Genomic DNA, 17,125 nt, shown 5'->3' with positions numbered 1-17,125 from the left:
AGTCTGATCGGGTCCGCTCTACTGCACAGGCACATGGGTGCTACTTGGAAATTTTCAGGTGATAAAACTGGTACAGTTAATAAAAAGATTAAAAAGCCCTGGTATAGAGTGTATCCTAATCCCCTGATTCATCAACTCAGTTATATAATTTTTCCATTTTCTGATCTCCTTAGATATTACCCCGGGACAACCTGGTCAGCATAAGTGGCCACATCAACTCCTCCCCCGACAGTGTTGACAAAGTTGCTTTAACGCGCAAAGGTAAGAAGGACTACAGATATTAGAGGACCAGTAACCAAGGATTGAACCTCATCCCAATCAATAGCCAAATCCCCTTTGCCATGAGAAATCTTTACTTTTTCTCAAATATAGCTGCACTGATACCTGCCACTACAAGGCTCAGAGTGCCTCAAACTGAGCAGTTTTGCCAGAAACAGCAGTAAAGTTCCTGTTGGGGTTTTGCCACGCTATTACCGGGGATTGTTGTACAGCCAAAACATTTACACAGTACCACCTCTTTAACTCTTTTACTGCCAAGCACATACCAGGTACGTTGCTGGCAGGTAAAGCATATACCTGGTACGTTACTTGCAGTTTTGTCCCTCGGGAAGCAGCGGGGAGAGGGGACTAAGATCATTCTCTTGCTCGCTCCCTCCACATGGTCCCCTCTCCTGAGGTCCCCCTGTATGGCTGCTGCAGTGTGTAATTACTTACCAATCACTGGCTCCATACTGTGTGCCACACCAGCAGCTGTCTGCTCTCTCTCCTCTCCACTTCCTGTATGACTCGTAGCAACTACGCATCATACAGAGATCAGGAGAGAGGCACCTACTGCTGGAGGGGACACCGCATGGAGCCAGCGATCGGGTGAGTAAATTACACACTGCACCAGCCGGAGAGGCGGGTCATGTGGAAAGAGGGAGCGATAGAGAGTATGATGTCGGCCCCCCTCCCTGCAGTGGCCTCTATACTTGCTACCTATACTGGGGGCTTCTATACCTACTACCTATACTGAGGCACATACTCCTGGCTACCTATACTGGTGGCACCTATACCTGGCTACCTGTACTAGCTGCACCTATTCCAGGACAGGAAAAGTGGGATACTAATACATATCTGGTATCGTTGGATTCAGCAGAATAAGGGCTTTTACAAGTAACATTTTTGTCAGAAAATATAATTCTTCTTTGAAAAAAAATACATTTTTTCTACTGCACACCATACAATTTTCTGTTAGCTTTACCTGCCAGTTCCATTTTTTTTCCAACATGTCTGATCTGTATTTCAATCGTTTTTTTTTCCCATTTTTTTTTAATTTGTTGTTTTGATCATTTTTTTTTTATCTACTTTCATTGAACTGAACGAAAAGCGATCTAAAAATAGATAAAAAAAAAATTAAAAAGCTAAAAGAAAAAATTGATCGAAATTCAGATTGGACATGTTGGAAAAATCAATCTGGAAAAATCAATCTGGCAGGTAAATCAAACAGAAAATTGTATGGTGTATACCTAGCATAAAGCTTCCGCTGAAACAGGCAATTTGCAACTTTTTGGCTTAGGATTTTGCGTACTTACAGCAGTTTCTCTGGAGCCCTCTATCTGCGCCCCTCATACATGACCTGACACTGTGCGCAGCTAGAGGGCACCAGTGAATCCAGAAAGACAGAAGCCACGCAGGCCGAGTGTATACAGCGACAGAGACAGCGTGTGTTGCTGGATCTGTAAGAGCCTGTTGGGGGGAGGGGCGGGAAGACACCTGGTCATGCCTTCAGGATATTACATACTGACTTCCTTCCCCCCCCCCCCCCCCCCATTTTTGGGGTAGAAAGTCTGTGTCTTATTTCCTGATTTAAAGTGTACCAGAGCTCAGGAAAAAAAAAAGATTTATACATACCTGGTGCTTCCTCCAGCCCCATCCACTCAGTTCGTTTCCATGCCACCGCTTTTAGTCTTAGACCCCGCACTTCTGTCAGTTGGAGCCAGTCTAATGTAAGAGAAGTGCTCTCTACGTATCTCTCCAGCACAGAGACCGCACTTCTACTGCGTACACTGTCAGTTTTGGACCCCGCACTTCCGTCAGTCACAAAGGACGGTGGCGTGGGAGCGAACGGAGTGGATGGGTGGAGGAAGCCCCAGGTATGTATAAATCTTTTTAGTTTCTTGAGTGCGGAGTCCCTTACCTTACCTTACTTTTCAGTATGTAAGAAAGTTCACAACAAAAATGTATTTCCATATTTCCCTAATATTATCAAGTAGTAATTAAAAATAGTTAAAGATACTAATGGTTTTAAGTTAATGCAAGCTTTAATTTTCATTACACTGACAAGTTCAAGCTGCATAAAAACAGATGCTGTCTGTATCACATCCTTCTGCCATTCCTCCTGCACTGCAATATCCAGCAAATACCAAATAACATTCCACAACCGTCCAGCAGTTTTTGTGTACATTACCGGAACTATTACTATCAATGAAAATATAAGGTTCAAAAACCACTTGCAGTACTTCATCAACCCTTTACTCTTTTTCTGGGGATACACGTTACGTTTCTGTACCGTGTATCGAGCAGCTGATCCGGCCAGCTGATAATATTCAGCTGGTCCGATCACGCTGCTCGACCCCCGCCCGCTCGATCGATCAATCCCCGCCGGCAGACAATGGCAGGGAATCAAGCAGCTGATGAGGTGCGCCGGCGGGGACGATCGGTAATCGATCCACGCGTACGCGGCGGGGGTCGATCCGGCGGCTAATCGGCCCCTGGATCGACCCATGTATTCCAAGCATAATACAGAACATTTCCTAGCAATTGACCTATTGTATGACAATGGCTTCAATTCATTATTTGTTTGCTCAGGATATTTCAATTCACTATAGACAATTGCTCATGGATATACTTTGAAGCGTAAAAAAAAAAAAAACCCAGACACTTTAAATACTTAAAGTGTACCAGAGCTCAGGAGCATAAAAAGTTTTTTATACATACCTGGGGCTTCCTCCAGGCTCATCCGCTCTCATCGCACCTACGACTCCGTCTTCCGCAGCTTCGGGAACCGGGTCCTGTCACTGATGTCAGTCAGAGCCAGTCTATGCAGAAGTGTGTTCTTTGCGTAACCAATGGGTTCGGAGCCTTCTGAAAGGACCGTTCCCAAAGACGGACCGCTCAGTACTGCACATGCACTCTATAGAACCGCCCGTCTTAGAGAGCACTCGGGCTCCCAAAGACTTCGAAAGCCTACTGCAGCGGGTGTTTTGAACAGGGGGCCAGCGCTGGAAGCAGAGTTCCCCAACCCTCTCCTCAAGGCCCACCAACAGTACATGTTTTGCAGGAAACCACAAACATGCACAGGTGGGGTAATTAGTGTCTCAGAGCTAATTAACTACCTGTGTGGATTTCCCAAAACATGCTCTGTTGGTGGGCCTCGATGACGGGTTTGGGGAACACTGCTCTATAGGACGCAGAGCCTTCCCTCCCCTTAAGAGAGTATTTTTTTTTTTATATTATTTTGCTTCAGACTCCCTTTAAAGGAATACTGTACGGGGTCGGGGGAAAATAAGTTGAACTTACCCAGGGCTTCTAATGGTCCCCCGCAGACGTCACCAGGAGCATATTGTGCAAGCGCAGTATGGTCTGTGCCTACACAGTACGCTCCTGGTGACATCAGCGGGATCGAGGACACGGCAACGCAGGCGCAGTGGTTTTCAGACTTTTAAAGTCTGAAATTCCAGAAGTGAACCGGAGGCGGGGCCGGAGCATAGGCAAGTGGCTGCGCGGGCACAGGATGTCTGCGGGGGACCATTAGAAGCCTCGGGTAATTTCAACTCATTTTCCCCCGACCCCCCCTACAGTATTCCTTTAACTTACAAATACACTTTCATACAGGGAAAGAACTGTTCTCATGTTGTGACTTTTTTTTTTTTTTTTTTTTTTTACAGAAAAGAAAGAGATCCTCAGCAGCATTAAAAGTATATCTGTGAAGGCGGCCAGGCGGCGTTCCCGGGCCATAGAAGGTGACCGCCTCCAGCCTCTCCAGCCAATGAAAGAGAGGAGCAATCTGTCCATCCACTCGTTGAGCGAGAGTGAGGACAACCCCTTCAGAGACCAGCCAATCCCAAGCTCACCATTGCACCACGCAGCCAGCGAAGACAACCTGTCCACTAGCACAGCGGAGATGGTGGCGGCTCTGGCGGGAGGCGGTGGGAACCGCAGGAGGGACTCCCCGGCGCTGTGGCAGCCCGTGCAGAAGAAAGGCGCCCAGAAACCCGAGAAGAGAGAGGAACCTTTAGAAGTGAAGCGCAGGAAGAAGAGGTCTAGGTCATTTGAGGTCACAGGCCAAGGGGTCAGTATCAGAGTGAGTGGACTGCAGCGACACTGCTCATATATCATCGCTATGACATCAGAGCTCCATGAGCTAGTCCGGAGCCAATTTCATTGGCTCTGGGCCCTGAAATCACTGTCAACCAATCATATTGGCTCACAGTGATCAACTCCTGACCAGGTTATGGAGCTCTGCTGTCATAGCAACAGCAGAGCGACAGTGTCGGGTCCATGCAGCTTGAAGTTGGTGAGCCCCTTTTTTTGTACCAGATAGTCTCTGGTCCTTAAAGAGGAACTGCAGTGAAAATAATGTAAATTTATAATTAAAAAAAAAAAATTAAGCACTTTTTTTCATTAGTTAACCAACGTTGCTGCACCAATGGTCTTGATGTGCAGGGACCACCCCTGGAGTCACAGGGAAACTTCAGCAATCATTAAAGTTCTGCACCATCCAATGTTCAAGTTTCTTTATTTATAGCTCTTAGTAAAAAGACATCAGTAAAAACAGGTCTGCATGATGATAACGCACAGAGTCTGACTCTGCAATGATTTGAGAAAGAAGGGTCGAAACGCCTGTGCGTCATCATCATGCAGACCTGTTTTTACTGATTTTTTTTTTTTTGGGGGGGGGGGGGGGGGGGGGCACTGTTATTTCTCACAATGCAACAAGGCTCCCACAGTGTGATGTCAACACCCTGGACCTGACATCGCAGTGTGGGAGGACTTTCACCCCAATATTAGCCATACAGAGCCCCCTGATGAGAAAAGGTAAAGAATTCTCAGGGGACAGGGACTATCTGCTACTGATTGGGATGAAGTACAATCCTTGGTTACGGTTTCTCTTTAAAGCTAATAGGTATTAAAAAATAAATGAATCCGATACTGACCTAAGGAAGCAATGTTAGTCAATGGGATGCAGAAACAGAGGCGTTGTACTGCGATTCACAGTATGCGTTTCATGAATTGCTGGCGTTTGTTGCATATTGTGCAGGATGGGTGCCAAAACCCACATAATGAAAGTCCATGGTTATGCATAGCTTTTTGGTTTTAAATAAAGATCTCTGATGCGTTTCCACTTCCTGTTGTCTTCCTGGTGATTTGCCTACATTTAAATATAAAAACGCATATGTTTTACATATGCGAACCGCAAATGCATCTGCATAAACGCAAAGTCACCAAAAACGCACTATAAAATCGCACACGCACCTTCATATTACACACCTTTTTCACGTAATGTCATATGTGAACCCAGCTGTAAGGAGTGAAGGCTCTGAGTCCTATAGAGCCTTCCTGCCCCTCTCACAGTCCCCACCTTCCAGCGCTGGCTCCCCTATTTAAACCCCCTACCACCACAGTCTTCTGAAGACTTCGGTAGTGCTCCCGAAGATAGGCGGCTCTGTACTATGCATGCGTGAGAGAGCGTGCTCATGCAGAACAGAGCTGCCCATCTTTGGGAGCACTCCGGCTCCTGAAGACTTCCATAGCTTCCTTCTGTGGCAAAGAGCAGTATTTGACCAATCGATTTGAGACTGCTACCGGGGGAGCCAGCACTGGAACCAGCAGACCGCGAGAGGAGCGAGAAGGCTCTATAGGACCCAGAACCTTCCTCTCCTTTGGTTATTTTTCTTTTTTAGCGGTTCTCATTCACTTTAAGTGGTTTAAAAGTTTGTAAATAGGACAACAAAAAAAACTTAAAGTACTTATTTGAACTGCATGGAATAACTGTAGGCTTTGTTTCTGTAGCTGGTCAAGCCAAAGAACCACCCGTCTCGCCACCGTGTCTTGGAGAGCAACTCTGACCACAAAATCCAGAACCACGTCCCACCAGGCGGCGCCAACCGCATTCCGGGGAAGATGGTGCTGCCCATCGCACAGGTCAAACTCCCGCAGAACCAAACAGGTACAATCTACCGATATCTCATCTCCGCATGAGCTCGGTACAATCTACAGCAATCTGCCATCTCCGCATGAGATCGGTACAATCTACAGCAATCTGCCATCTCCGCATGAGATCGGTACACTCTACTGCAATCGGTCATGTTCACATGACATCAGTACAATCTACCGCAATCTGTCATCTCTACATGAGCTAGACAAAAACTGAGAAGTGGGAACTCCACCCAAAATGATAGGGTTGTTTTTTGTTTTTTGTGAAGCGGTTAACTTTCTTTCGGATTGCAAAAATCCAATTGATACAACACTATATTTAGAGTGTTCTTGATTGGACTTTATGGCTTAGTGTTGTATCAATAGCACAAGCTGCAACTGCTGGGACAGCATAGCCTAACACTTGAGAAAGGGCGACTCTCTTTAGGGAGCTACACCTGCTGTGATATAATTGGGCAGTATTGGCTATGATGTCACAGCGGTTGCCGTAGGAGATATTGATACAACCCTAAGAGCTAGATTTACAGTGTCCCTGATTGGACCTTATGGCTATGTATTCGCTGTGGCAAGCTGAATAGAACTATCAGTGAAAATCTCTGGTGCTGGTCGATAACAATTCTGTTGACTAAAAAGAGCTTGTTACCATCTTGGTTGTGCCGACTCTAAGCTGGATAAAAGAAAAAAAAATCCTATATACAGTAAACCTCATGGGGGGGGGGGGGGAATATTTGACGGTTTTGGTAAAATAGTGTGGCCACTTTTAATTGAGATTGGGGCTGATTCAGCACAAGAGGTCACATTCACACTGGAGCACTTTACTAGTAATTTCATCTTGTCTGTAAATCACTAGCACTTATTGATTTGCATTGCCATTGCACTTCTTCATCAGTGCTCACACTGTAGAGATCGCCAGTGATTTGCTAAAATCTCAGACACGGCGCACGCAGCATTTTGCTGAAATCTCAGACACGGCGCACGCAGCATTTTGTTGAAATCTCAGACACAGCGCACGCAGCATTTTGCTGAAATCTCATACATGGCGCACGCAGCATTTTGTAGAAATCTCATACACGGCGCACGCAGCATTTTGCTGAAATCTCAGACACGGCGCACGCAGCATTTTGTTGAAATCTCATACATGGCGCACGCAGCATTTTGTAGAAATCTCATACACGGCGCACGCAGCATTTTGCTGAAATCTCATACACGGCGCACGCAGCATTTTGTAGAAATCTCAGACACGGCGCACGCAGCATTTTGCTGAAATCTCATACACGGCGCACGCAGCATTTTGCTGAAATCTCATACACGGCGCACGCAGCATTTTGTAGAAATCTCATACACGGCGCACGCAGCATTTTGCTGAAATCTCAGACACGGCGCACGCAGCATTTTGCTGAAATCTCATACACGGCGCACGCAGCATTTTGTAGAAATCTCACACGGCGCACGCAGCATTTTGCTGAAATCTCAGACACGGCGCACGCAGCATTTTGCTGAAATCTCATACACGGCGCACGCAGCATTTTGTAGAAATCTCAGACACGGCGCACGCAGCATTTTGTTGAAATCTCAGACACGGCGCACGCAGCATTTTGCTGAAATCTCATACACGGCGCACGCAGCATTTTGTTGAAATCTCAGACACGGCGCACGCAGCATTTTGCTGAAATCTCATACACGGCGCACGCAGCATTTTGCTGAAATCTCATACACGGCGCACGCAGCATTTTGTAGAAATCTCATACACGGCGCACGCAGCATTTTGTAGAAATCTCATACACGGCGCACGCAGCATTTTGCTGAAATCTCAGACACGGCGCACGCAGCATTTTGCTGAAATCTCATACACGGCGCACGCAGCATTTTGTAGAAATCTCAGACACGGCGCACGCAGCATTTTGTTGAAATCTCAGACACGGCGCACGCAGCATTTTGCTGAAATCTCATACACGGCGCACGCAGCATTTTGTTGAAATCTCAGACACGGCGCACGCAGCATTTTGCTGAAATCTCATACACGGCGCACGCAGCATTTTGCTGAAATCTCATACATGGCGCACGCAGCATTTTGTAGAAATCTCATACACGGCGCACGCAGCATTTTGTAGAAATCTCATACACGGCGCACGCAGCATTTTGTAGAAATCTCATACACGGCGCACGCAGCATTTTGTTGAAATCTCAGACACGGCGCACGCAGCATTTTGCTGAAATCTCATACACGGCGCACGCAGCATTTTGCTGAAATCTCATACACGGCGCACGCAGCATTTTGTAGAAATCTCAGACACGGCGCACGCAGCATTTTGTTGAAATCTCAGACACGGCGCACGCAGCATTTTGCTGAAATCTCATACACGGCGCACGCAGCATTTTGTTGAAATCTCAGACACGGCGCACGCAGCATTTTGCAGAAATCTCATACACGGCGCACGCAGCATTTTGCAGAAATCTCAGACACGGCGCACGCAGCATTTTGCTGAAATCTCAGACACGGCGCACGCAGCATTTTGCTGAAATCTCATACACGGCGCACGCAGCATTTTGCTGAAATCTCAGACACGGCGCACGCAGCATTTTGTTGAAATCTCATACACGGCGCACGCAGCATTTTGTTGAAATCTCAGACACGGCGCACGCAGCATTTTGTTGAAATCTCATACACGGCGCACGCAGCATTTTGTTGAAATCTCAGACACGGCGCACGCAGCATTTTGTTGAAATCTCAGACACGGTCACGCAGCATTTTGTTGAAATCTCAGACACGGCGCACGCAGCATTTTGCTGAAATCTCATACACGGCGCACGCAGCATTTTGTTGAAATCTCAGACACGGCGCACGCAGCATTTTGTTGAAATCTCAGACACGGCGCACGCAGCATTTTGTTGAAATCTCAGACACGGCGCACGCAGCATTTTGCTGAAATCTCATACACGGCGCACGCAGCATTTTGTTGAAATCTCAGACACGGCGCACGCAGCATTTTGCTGAAATCTCATACACGGCGCACGCAGCATTTTGTTGAAATCTCAGACACGGCGCACGCAGCATTTTGCTGAAATCTCATACACGGCGCACGCAGCATTTTGTTGAAATCTCAGACACGGCGCACGCAGCATTTTGCTGAAATCTCATACACGGCGCACGCAGCATTTTGTTGAAATCTCAGACACGGCGCACGCAGCATTTTGTAGAAATCTCATACACGGCGCACGCAGCATTTTGCTGAAATCTCAGACACGGCGCACGCAGCATTTTGCTGAAATCTCATACACGGCGCACGCAGCATTTTGCTGAAATCTCAGACACGGCGCACACAGCATTTTGTTGAAATCTCATACACGGCGCACGCAGCATTTTGTTGAAATCTCAGACATGGCGCACGCAGCATTTTGTTGAAATCTCATACACGGCGCACGCAGCATTTTGTTGAAATCTCAGACACGGCGCACGCAGCATTTTGTTGAAATCTCAGACACTGCGCACGCAGCATTTTGTTGAAATCTCAGACACGGCGCACGCAGCATTTTGCTGAAATCTCATACACGGCGCACGCAGCATTTTGTTGAAATCTCAGACACGGCGCACGCAGCATTTTGCTGAAATCTCATACACGGCGCACGCAGCATTTTGTTGAAATCTCAGACACGGCGCACACAGCATTTTGCTGAAATCTCATACACGGCGCACGCAGCATTTTGTTGAAATCTCAGACACGGCGCACGCAGCATTTTGCTGAAATCTCATACACGGCGCACGCAGCATTTTGTTGAAATCTCAGACACGGCGCACGCAGCATTTTGTAGAAATCTCATACACGGCGCACGCAGCATTTTGCTGAAATCTCAGACACGGCGCACGCAGCATTTTGCTGAAATCTCATACACGGCGCACGCAGCATTTTGCTGAAATCTCAGACACGGCGCACACAGCATTTTGTTGAAATCTCATACACGGCGCACGCAGCATTTTGTTGAAATCTCAGACATGGCGCACGCAGCATTTTGTTGAAATCTCATACACGGCGCACGCAGCATTTTGTTGAAATCTCAGACACGGCGCACGCAGCATTTTGTTGAAATCTCAGACACGGCGCACGCAGCATTTTGTTGAAATCTCAGACACGGCGCATGCAGCATTTTGTTGAAATCTCAGACACGGCGCACGCAGCATTTTGTTGAAATTTCAGACACGGCGCATACAGCATTTTGCTGAAATCTCAGACACGGCGCACGCAGCATTTTGCTGAAATCTCATACACGGCGCACGCAGCATTTTGCTGAAATCTCATACACGGCGCACGCAGCATTTTGCTGAAATCTCATACACGGCGCACGCAGCATTTTGCTGAAATCTCATACACGGCGCACGCAGCATTTTGTTGAAATCTCAGACACGGCGCACGCAGCATTTTGCTGAAATCTCATACACGGCGCACGCAGCATTTTGTTGAAATCTCAGACACGGCGCACGCAGCATTTTGCTGAAATCTCATACACGGCGCACGCAGCATTTTGTTGAAATCTCAGACACGGCGCACGCAGCATTTTGCTGAAATCTCATACACGGCGCACGCAGCATTTTGTTGAAATCTCAGACACGGCGCACGCAGCATTTTGCTGAAATCTCATACACGGCGCACACAGCATTTTGTTGAAATCTCAGACACAGCGCACGCAGCATTTTGCTGAAATCTCATACATGGCGCACGCAGCATTTTGCTGAAATCTCAGACGCAGCATTTGTAGATATCTCATACATGGCGCACGCAGCATTTTGCTGAAATCTCATACACGGCGCACGCAGCATTTTGTTGAAATCTCAGACACGGCGCACGCAGCATTTTGCTGAAATCTCATACACGGCGCACGCAGCATTTTGTTGAAATCTCAGACACGGCGCACACAGCATTTTGTTGAAATCTCAGACACAGCGCACGCAGCATTTTGCTGAAATCTCATACATGGCGCACGCAGCATTTTGCTGAAATCTCAGACGCAGCATTTGTAGATATCTCATACATGGCGCACGCAGCATTTTGTTGAAATCTCATACATGGCGCACGCAGCATTTTGTAGCGATTGCATTTCAATGTTAAAGAATCACAAAATGCAGTCACACCAAAATCGCTTTTTCTGTACAGTGAAAGATCACTTTGCAAAATGCTAGCAAAATCACTGGCGTATTGCAATTCCCAGTGTGAATATGGCCTAAGGCTGTAGATAGGGTTGAGCACCATATAAAATTTGGATAAAATCTGAATGAGATTAATTTGGATCTCATATTCTAATTAGTGCAACTGAGCGGGTGTGTGCGGGTAAAACTTACCCAGCAGCCTTCTTCTTTAACCCATCCCACACTGCGTTCAAAGCCGCGGTCACGTGACTACAAACACTTCCTCCTTCCGGGTTGAAGGAGGAAGCATAGTAGTCACGTGACGCAGCTTGGAATGCAGCGTGGGGCGGGTTAAAGAAGGCGGCTGCTGGGTAAGTGTAACCTCCGGAAACCGCAAAATGTTAGCAAAATCATTAGTGTATTGCTAAGCAATTTTTCTGCGAGTCTGCAGCCTTAGGCCTGGTTTACACTGCAAGAGCTTTTTTTAGCGTGATTTAAAAAGCACTTGCTAATGCAATGTTATGGGGTATTTTTACAAAATCGCATCGCTCCAGTGAGAACACAAACATCGCTTGTGATTTTAAAAGCTCTTGCTAATCTAATGCTCTTAGTGTGAACCAGCCCTAAACCGGAAAATTTCACTCACCCAAACTGTTTCCTTTACTTTGCCCTATAATGCAGTGTTTATCCTCACTGCGGGTACTTTCCTATGGCCGTCCATATCAAACAGAGGTTGTAAATCTGCTTTAAAGGAGATCTTCAATGTGTTATTTTTTTTAAAGTTTCACTTACCTGGGGCTACTACCGGCCCCCTGCAGACGTCCTGTGCACACGCGGGTTCTCAAGAAAACTCTGGTACTCCGCCGCGTATCACTTTCACTTTGGGCGTGTTACAAGTAGACGGCAACTGCGCCTGCATAAGATACTCCAGGCTGTGTGAGCGCGAACGAGGCTGCAGTAACATAAGTGAGCCACGGCAGGGGACCGGAGGTGGTACAGGACATCTGCAGGGGGCCAGTAGAAGCCCCAGGTAAGTGGTGGGGGGAGATGCTCACCTAAGGAGAGAGCAGGATCTGAGTTCTTTATACTTCCCTCTCCTCTCCCCTGTGCTCCAGCGCTGGCTCCCCAGTTAGTAGTCTCTGACCGATGGCGCAGAGACTGCTGTCTGCCACTGCTCAAGGCTTTGGAAGCCTGAAAGCTCCAGAAGTCGGGCCGCTCCATACTGTGCATGCATGAGCCTACAAGGCAGTGTCCTTGCGCATGCACAGTATGGAGCCACCCATCTTCGGGAGCACTCTGGCTCCCAAAGACTTCCGAGGCCTTCCAGGGTGGGAGATCTGAATGGGGGAGCCAGCAGAGGGGGGGGGGGGGGGGTTGGGGCGGGTACCGTGAGAGGAGTGAGAAGGCTCTATAGGACCCAGAACCTTCCCTTAGGTAAATTTGTCTTTTTTTTAAATTCGTTTCAGATTCTCTGCAAATGAACCTCCCTGTTGCTATTGACGGGTATGTACGTCATTATAAAACATGCTGCGAGTGGTATTGATGTGCATACACATTACTACTCTCCTGAACTGTATACTAGACCCTTGCTTGACACATTTTGGCAAGTTAGAGGGAAAAAAGGTTATGACAATTAATTGGATTACTTTTTGCTTAGAAATCCTGGGGAAATTGAATGCCAGGGAGGTTAAAAGGCAAACCGAAGTGAATGGGATATGGAGGCTGACATCTTTATTTCCTTTTAAATAATGCGCATTGCCTGGCTGTCCTGCTGATCCTCTGCCTCTAATACTTGAAGCCATAGACCCTGTCATAGATATCAGATCTGATATCTGATATCTGACAAGATTAGCTGCATGCTTGCTTCAGGTGTAGGATTTATGGTTGGCATGCAGGGCTCATTTTTGAGCCGATCTCACGCTCGATCGTTTCCCCGCTTAATTCTGGATTGCAGTGAATGGAAAAAGATACGAAAAATGAGCGGAATATAAGAGAATTGACTGCGGAATCGAGTGGCGAAACGATCGAACGGGAGAATCAAGTGGCAAAAATGAGCTGTGTATGCCCATCATTAGACCCGAATGACCAGAAAGATCAGCAAGGCTGCCAGGCAACTAGTATTGTTTAAAAAGAAATAAATATGGAAGCCCCTATCTACTTCCCGTTAGAGTTGTCAATTATGGACAACAACATAGACAGACAAATGACAGCGCCGCTCAAGGCTGCACCTGCAATATAAACCAACAGAGGCAATACAGAGCCCCACTGGGGCTAAATACATGCCTTGAATGCAAAACAGATGCAAATTATATGCGATTTCTAATCTAAAAATTTTGAATGCAGCTAGCCACTAGTATACTTATGTTCAATTTGTACAGCGGGAGATGCTGTGCTTTCAAACAGAAGTTATACCTGAATGATTTATCTGCATGGATGTGCAGAGCTCCAGTATATGGACTACATAACACCCCCCTTTGCCTGTTTTGAATGCTAGGTGTGTAATGTAGTCCATATACTGGAGCTCTGCACATCCATGCAGATAAATCATTCAGGTATAACTTCTGTTTGAAAGCACAGCATCTCCCGCTGTACAAATTGAACATAAGTATACTAGTGGCTAGCTGCATTCAAAATTTTTAGATTAGAAATCGCATATAATTTGCATCTGTTTTGCATTCAAGGCATGTATTTAGCCCCAGTGGGGCTCTGTATTGCCTCTGTTGGTTTACATTTCAGGTGCAGCCTTGAGCGGCGCTGTCATTTGTCTGTCTGCTTGATGAAATGTGTATACCAGTTATGATTAGCAATAAAAACATAATAGTCCTCGTGCTGCTAGACTAGTATTAGGTCTTCCCCGAGGGGGTCCGTCACCGCTGTGGGAAAGTCTATTAGCTTCAGTAAATAATGTGTGCACAGATTATTACCTAATAGACTTTCCCACAGCGGTGACGGACCCCCTCGGGGAAGACCTAACACTAGTCTAGCAGCACGAGGACTATTATGTTTTTATTGCTAATCATAACTGGTAAACACATTTCATCAAGCAGACAGACAAATGACAGCGCTGAAGGCTGCACCTGAAATGTAAACCAACAGAGGCAATGCAGAGTCCCACTGGCTCACTGTAATGAGAGGTTTGATCAAATTGCAGCTTTTAATTGGGCCAATCAAATTTACACAGAATTAGTAACATCACCAGCTAATGCATTTTCGCATGCGGTAACCCTGCCTCCAAAACAAAGAACGCCATTTCATTTGTGAACATTAAGGCCCCGTTCACACTTGCGGTTCTCTGCCAAACGGACCGGATGACCTGTCCGGATCCGGATCGGAACCGTACAGTTCTGATCTGGATCCGATCCGGATCCGGTCAGTTTGCATCAGGTGTTCATCAGGATGCGATCCGGATCCGTTTGGCAAAAGATAGTAGAAAAGGAATAAAAATGTTGGGGTCTGGGAGGTCAGCAGAAGGTGGACCTGTGGAATCAGGCCCTCCGCTGTTTAGCACTCACCTCCACCTCCGACATACTGCCAACATCTCCAGCACGTTTAAAATCACTGCTGCTCCACTCCAAAATGCTTGCCCATGTGTCCCCCATCCAAAATCGCCGCTTCAATACGCATAGGAAGTGGGGTAGTACATCCGGATTTTTAGCCAGTGTGTTGTGCGCTCTCCGGTTCTCATTGGTTTGTATTGGCCGGATGGTGCAGTCCGGCTCCGCTCCGGATACGGCTGCCGGAGGAGCCGGACCAAAAAATAGCGCATGTTGGGTCTTATGCCGGAGTCCGGTTCCGGTCCGGACGAAACGGACGCATAGGCTTTCATTGCTATGCCGTGCGTCCGTTCCGTCCGCTCTGCATGCGGTCCGGCTCCGGCACGGCGATTCCGGACGGCGACCGCTAATGTGAACCGGGCCTTACAAATTCAGATTTTCTATATATTTCCTACAGGAAAAATGGTGAAACAGTCTGACCATCAGGGGCCGGGGGCCCAGCCTAACCCACCAGCGAATACCAAGAAGCAGAACTCCAACAACCAGCGCCCGCGGTTTAAATACAGCAACGCAAATACTAGCGAGGTAGCGGGAAAAGAGGGGAAGGTTCGGAAATATTGAGGGGCTGTGGACACTACCAAGCAGCCGGACATAGGATTATACTCACCAGTCACCACCAGAGCACTCGGGCACTTCATGGAACTTTTGAGTGCTACATCTATTGGAGAGAAAAACGTTTTAACGCTGCAAGACAGACATTATTTCCATCAGTATAAATATAACATTTTATATTCTGAAAGGTATTTTTCCCATCACTACTCACCCTATAAACTGTATTACAAGAGCTTGGTACCTCTGAGTGTATTAGACACAGGTAGCTAAGAGACAGATGCACTGCACTCTACTTAATATACTGTCACTACTGTCTGGAACTAAGAAGGTGAGGGGGGACTCTTTCTGTGCCGCACAGGAAGCAGGAAGTTGTGCCGTCGCTACAATCTATCCGTTCACTGTGTACAAGAAGATGGTGTTACTGGAGGACACGGCTATCCCACAACAGGAGAGGTTGCACTCCCAGAATCCTCCAGGGCCAGCATGGAGAGGATACCACAATACAGACTGTGGGACAATCCACCTCTAGCACTGTGTGTGTGTAGGGGAAGGGGTGGGGGGAGGAACTCTCCACATACAACTCTTGTGTGCTGCTAAACAGACCAGAGGGACTTCTTGTACAGAGTGCCCCCTTTTTTTCCCCAGGTCTTAAATTAATTTTTTTTTTTTGCAGATTGTATTATTTACATACAAGGAATCAGCGACTTACCAAATTGCACTGGTAATCTCTTTGTTGGTTTGTAATGTTTGTATTTGCAATGAAATTTTGAATAGTGGAATGAAATTTTTTACAGTTTTTACAGTTTGTGTTCCGTGAAGCAGTGGGGTCCTTTTACAATCATGAAACATTATCAAATTTAAAATCCATTTCTCCCAGAGTAAAATGGACTATAAATGACCTTTTCCTAGGTTGCTGTCACTTGCAGTAGGTAGTAAAATAAATCGGACAGATCTGACTGGTTTTGGACTAGTCTATCTCTTCATGGGGGATTCTCAATACAGTATGTTGGCCAGCCTCCCTACTCAATTTTGGCACTCAAAATTTCCTGCACGCAGTTTTGGCAGTTGGACTGAGTAACTGCCATTCAGAAAAAGCTTTTGAACATTAAAAAAAAAATTGAGAATCCACTTAGGTTGTAAGTATTTGGACTGTTTTTTTGTTTGTTTGTTTTTTTGAATAGTCCATTTCTTCATGAGTGACAGCAACATCGGTGAAAAAGAACTGTAATTTATAGTGTATTGTACTCTGGGACAAATGTACATCTTATATGTACACATTTTATATTTTTGTTTGCCGTAGCAGTCCTATAAAGCAGTATGGACCATGCAATACGCAAAATACATTACCCATTTGATTCCAGAAGTACATAAAATGAAAATTTAAATACATTGAATATTTCTTAAGGGATACCCGAACTGAAATGTGACATAATGAGATAGACATGTGTATGTACAGTGCCTAACACACAAATAACTGTGCTGTGTTCCTTTTTTCTTTCTCTGCCTGAAAGAGTTAAATATCAGGTATGTAAGTGGCTGACTCAGTCCTGACTCAGACAGGAAGTGACTACAGTGTGACCCTCACTGATAACAAATTCCCCCTTTTTACCTCTTTCTTGCTCTCAGAAGCCATTTTCTGCTAGGAAAGTGTTTTATAATTGGAATTTCTTATCAGTGACGGTCACACTGTAGTCACTTCCTG

General features: G+C 46.4%; 1 protein-coding gene across 1 annotated transcript in view; it reads left to right on the top strand.

Moving 5' to 3' along the window:
* Positions 1 to 16,829, top strand: part of KIF19 (kinesin family member 19) — a 166,326-nt gene extending 149,497 nt beyond the window's left edge. The window contains exons 17-20 of the mRNA XM_068263807.1: positions 174 to 261; positions 3,930 to 4,333; positions 6,055 to 6,211; positions 15,269 to 16,829. Of these exons, the coding sequence (XP_068119908.1) occupies positions 174 to 261; positions 3,930 to 4,333; positions 6,055 to 6,211; positions 15,269 to 15,432 (813 nt within the window). The 3' untranslated portion in view covers positions 15,433 to 16,829. The remainder of the gene's footprint in view (positions 1 to 173; positions 262 to 3,929; positions 4,334 to 6,054; positions 6,212 to 15,268) is intronic.
* Positions 16,830 to 17,125: the final 296 nt, after the last annotated feature.

The sequence above is a fragment of the Hyperolius riggenbachi genome, chromosome 12 (genome assembly GCF_040937935.1).
Source record: "Hyperolius riggenbachi isolate aHypRig1 chromosome 12, aHypRig1.pri, whole genome shotgun sequence".
NCBI classification, from domain to species: Eukaryota; Metazoa; Chordata; class Amphibia; order Anura; family Hyperoliidae; genus Hyperolius; species Hyperolius riggenbachi.
The sequence above is the reverse complement of the archived record's forward strand: the minus strand, read 5'-3'. Positions and strand labels throughout refer to the sequence as shown.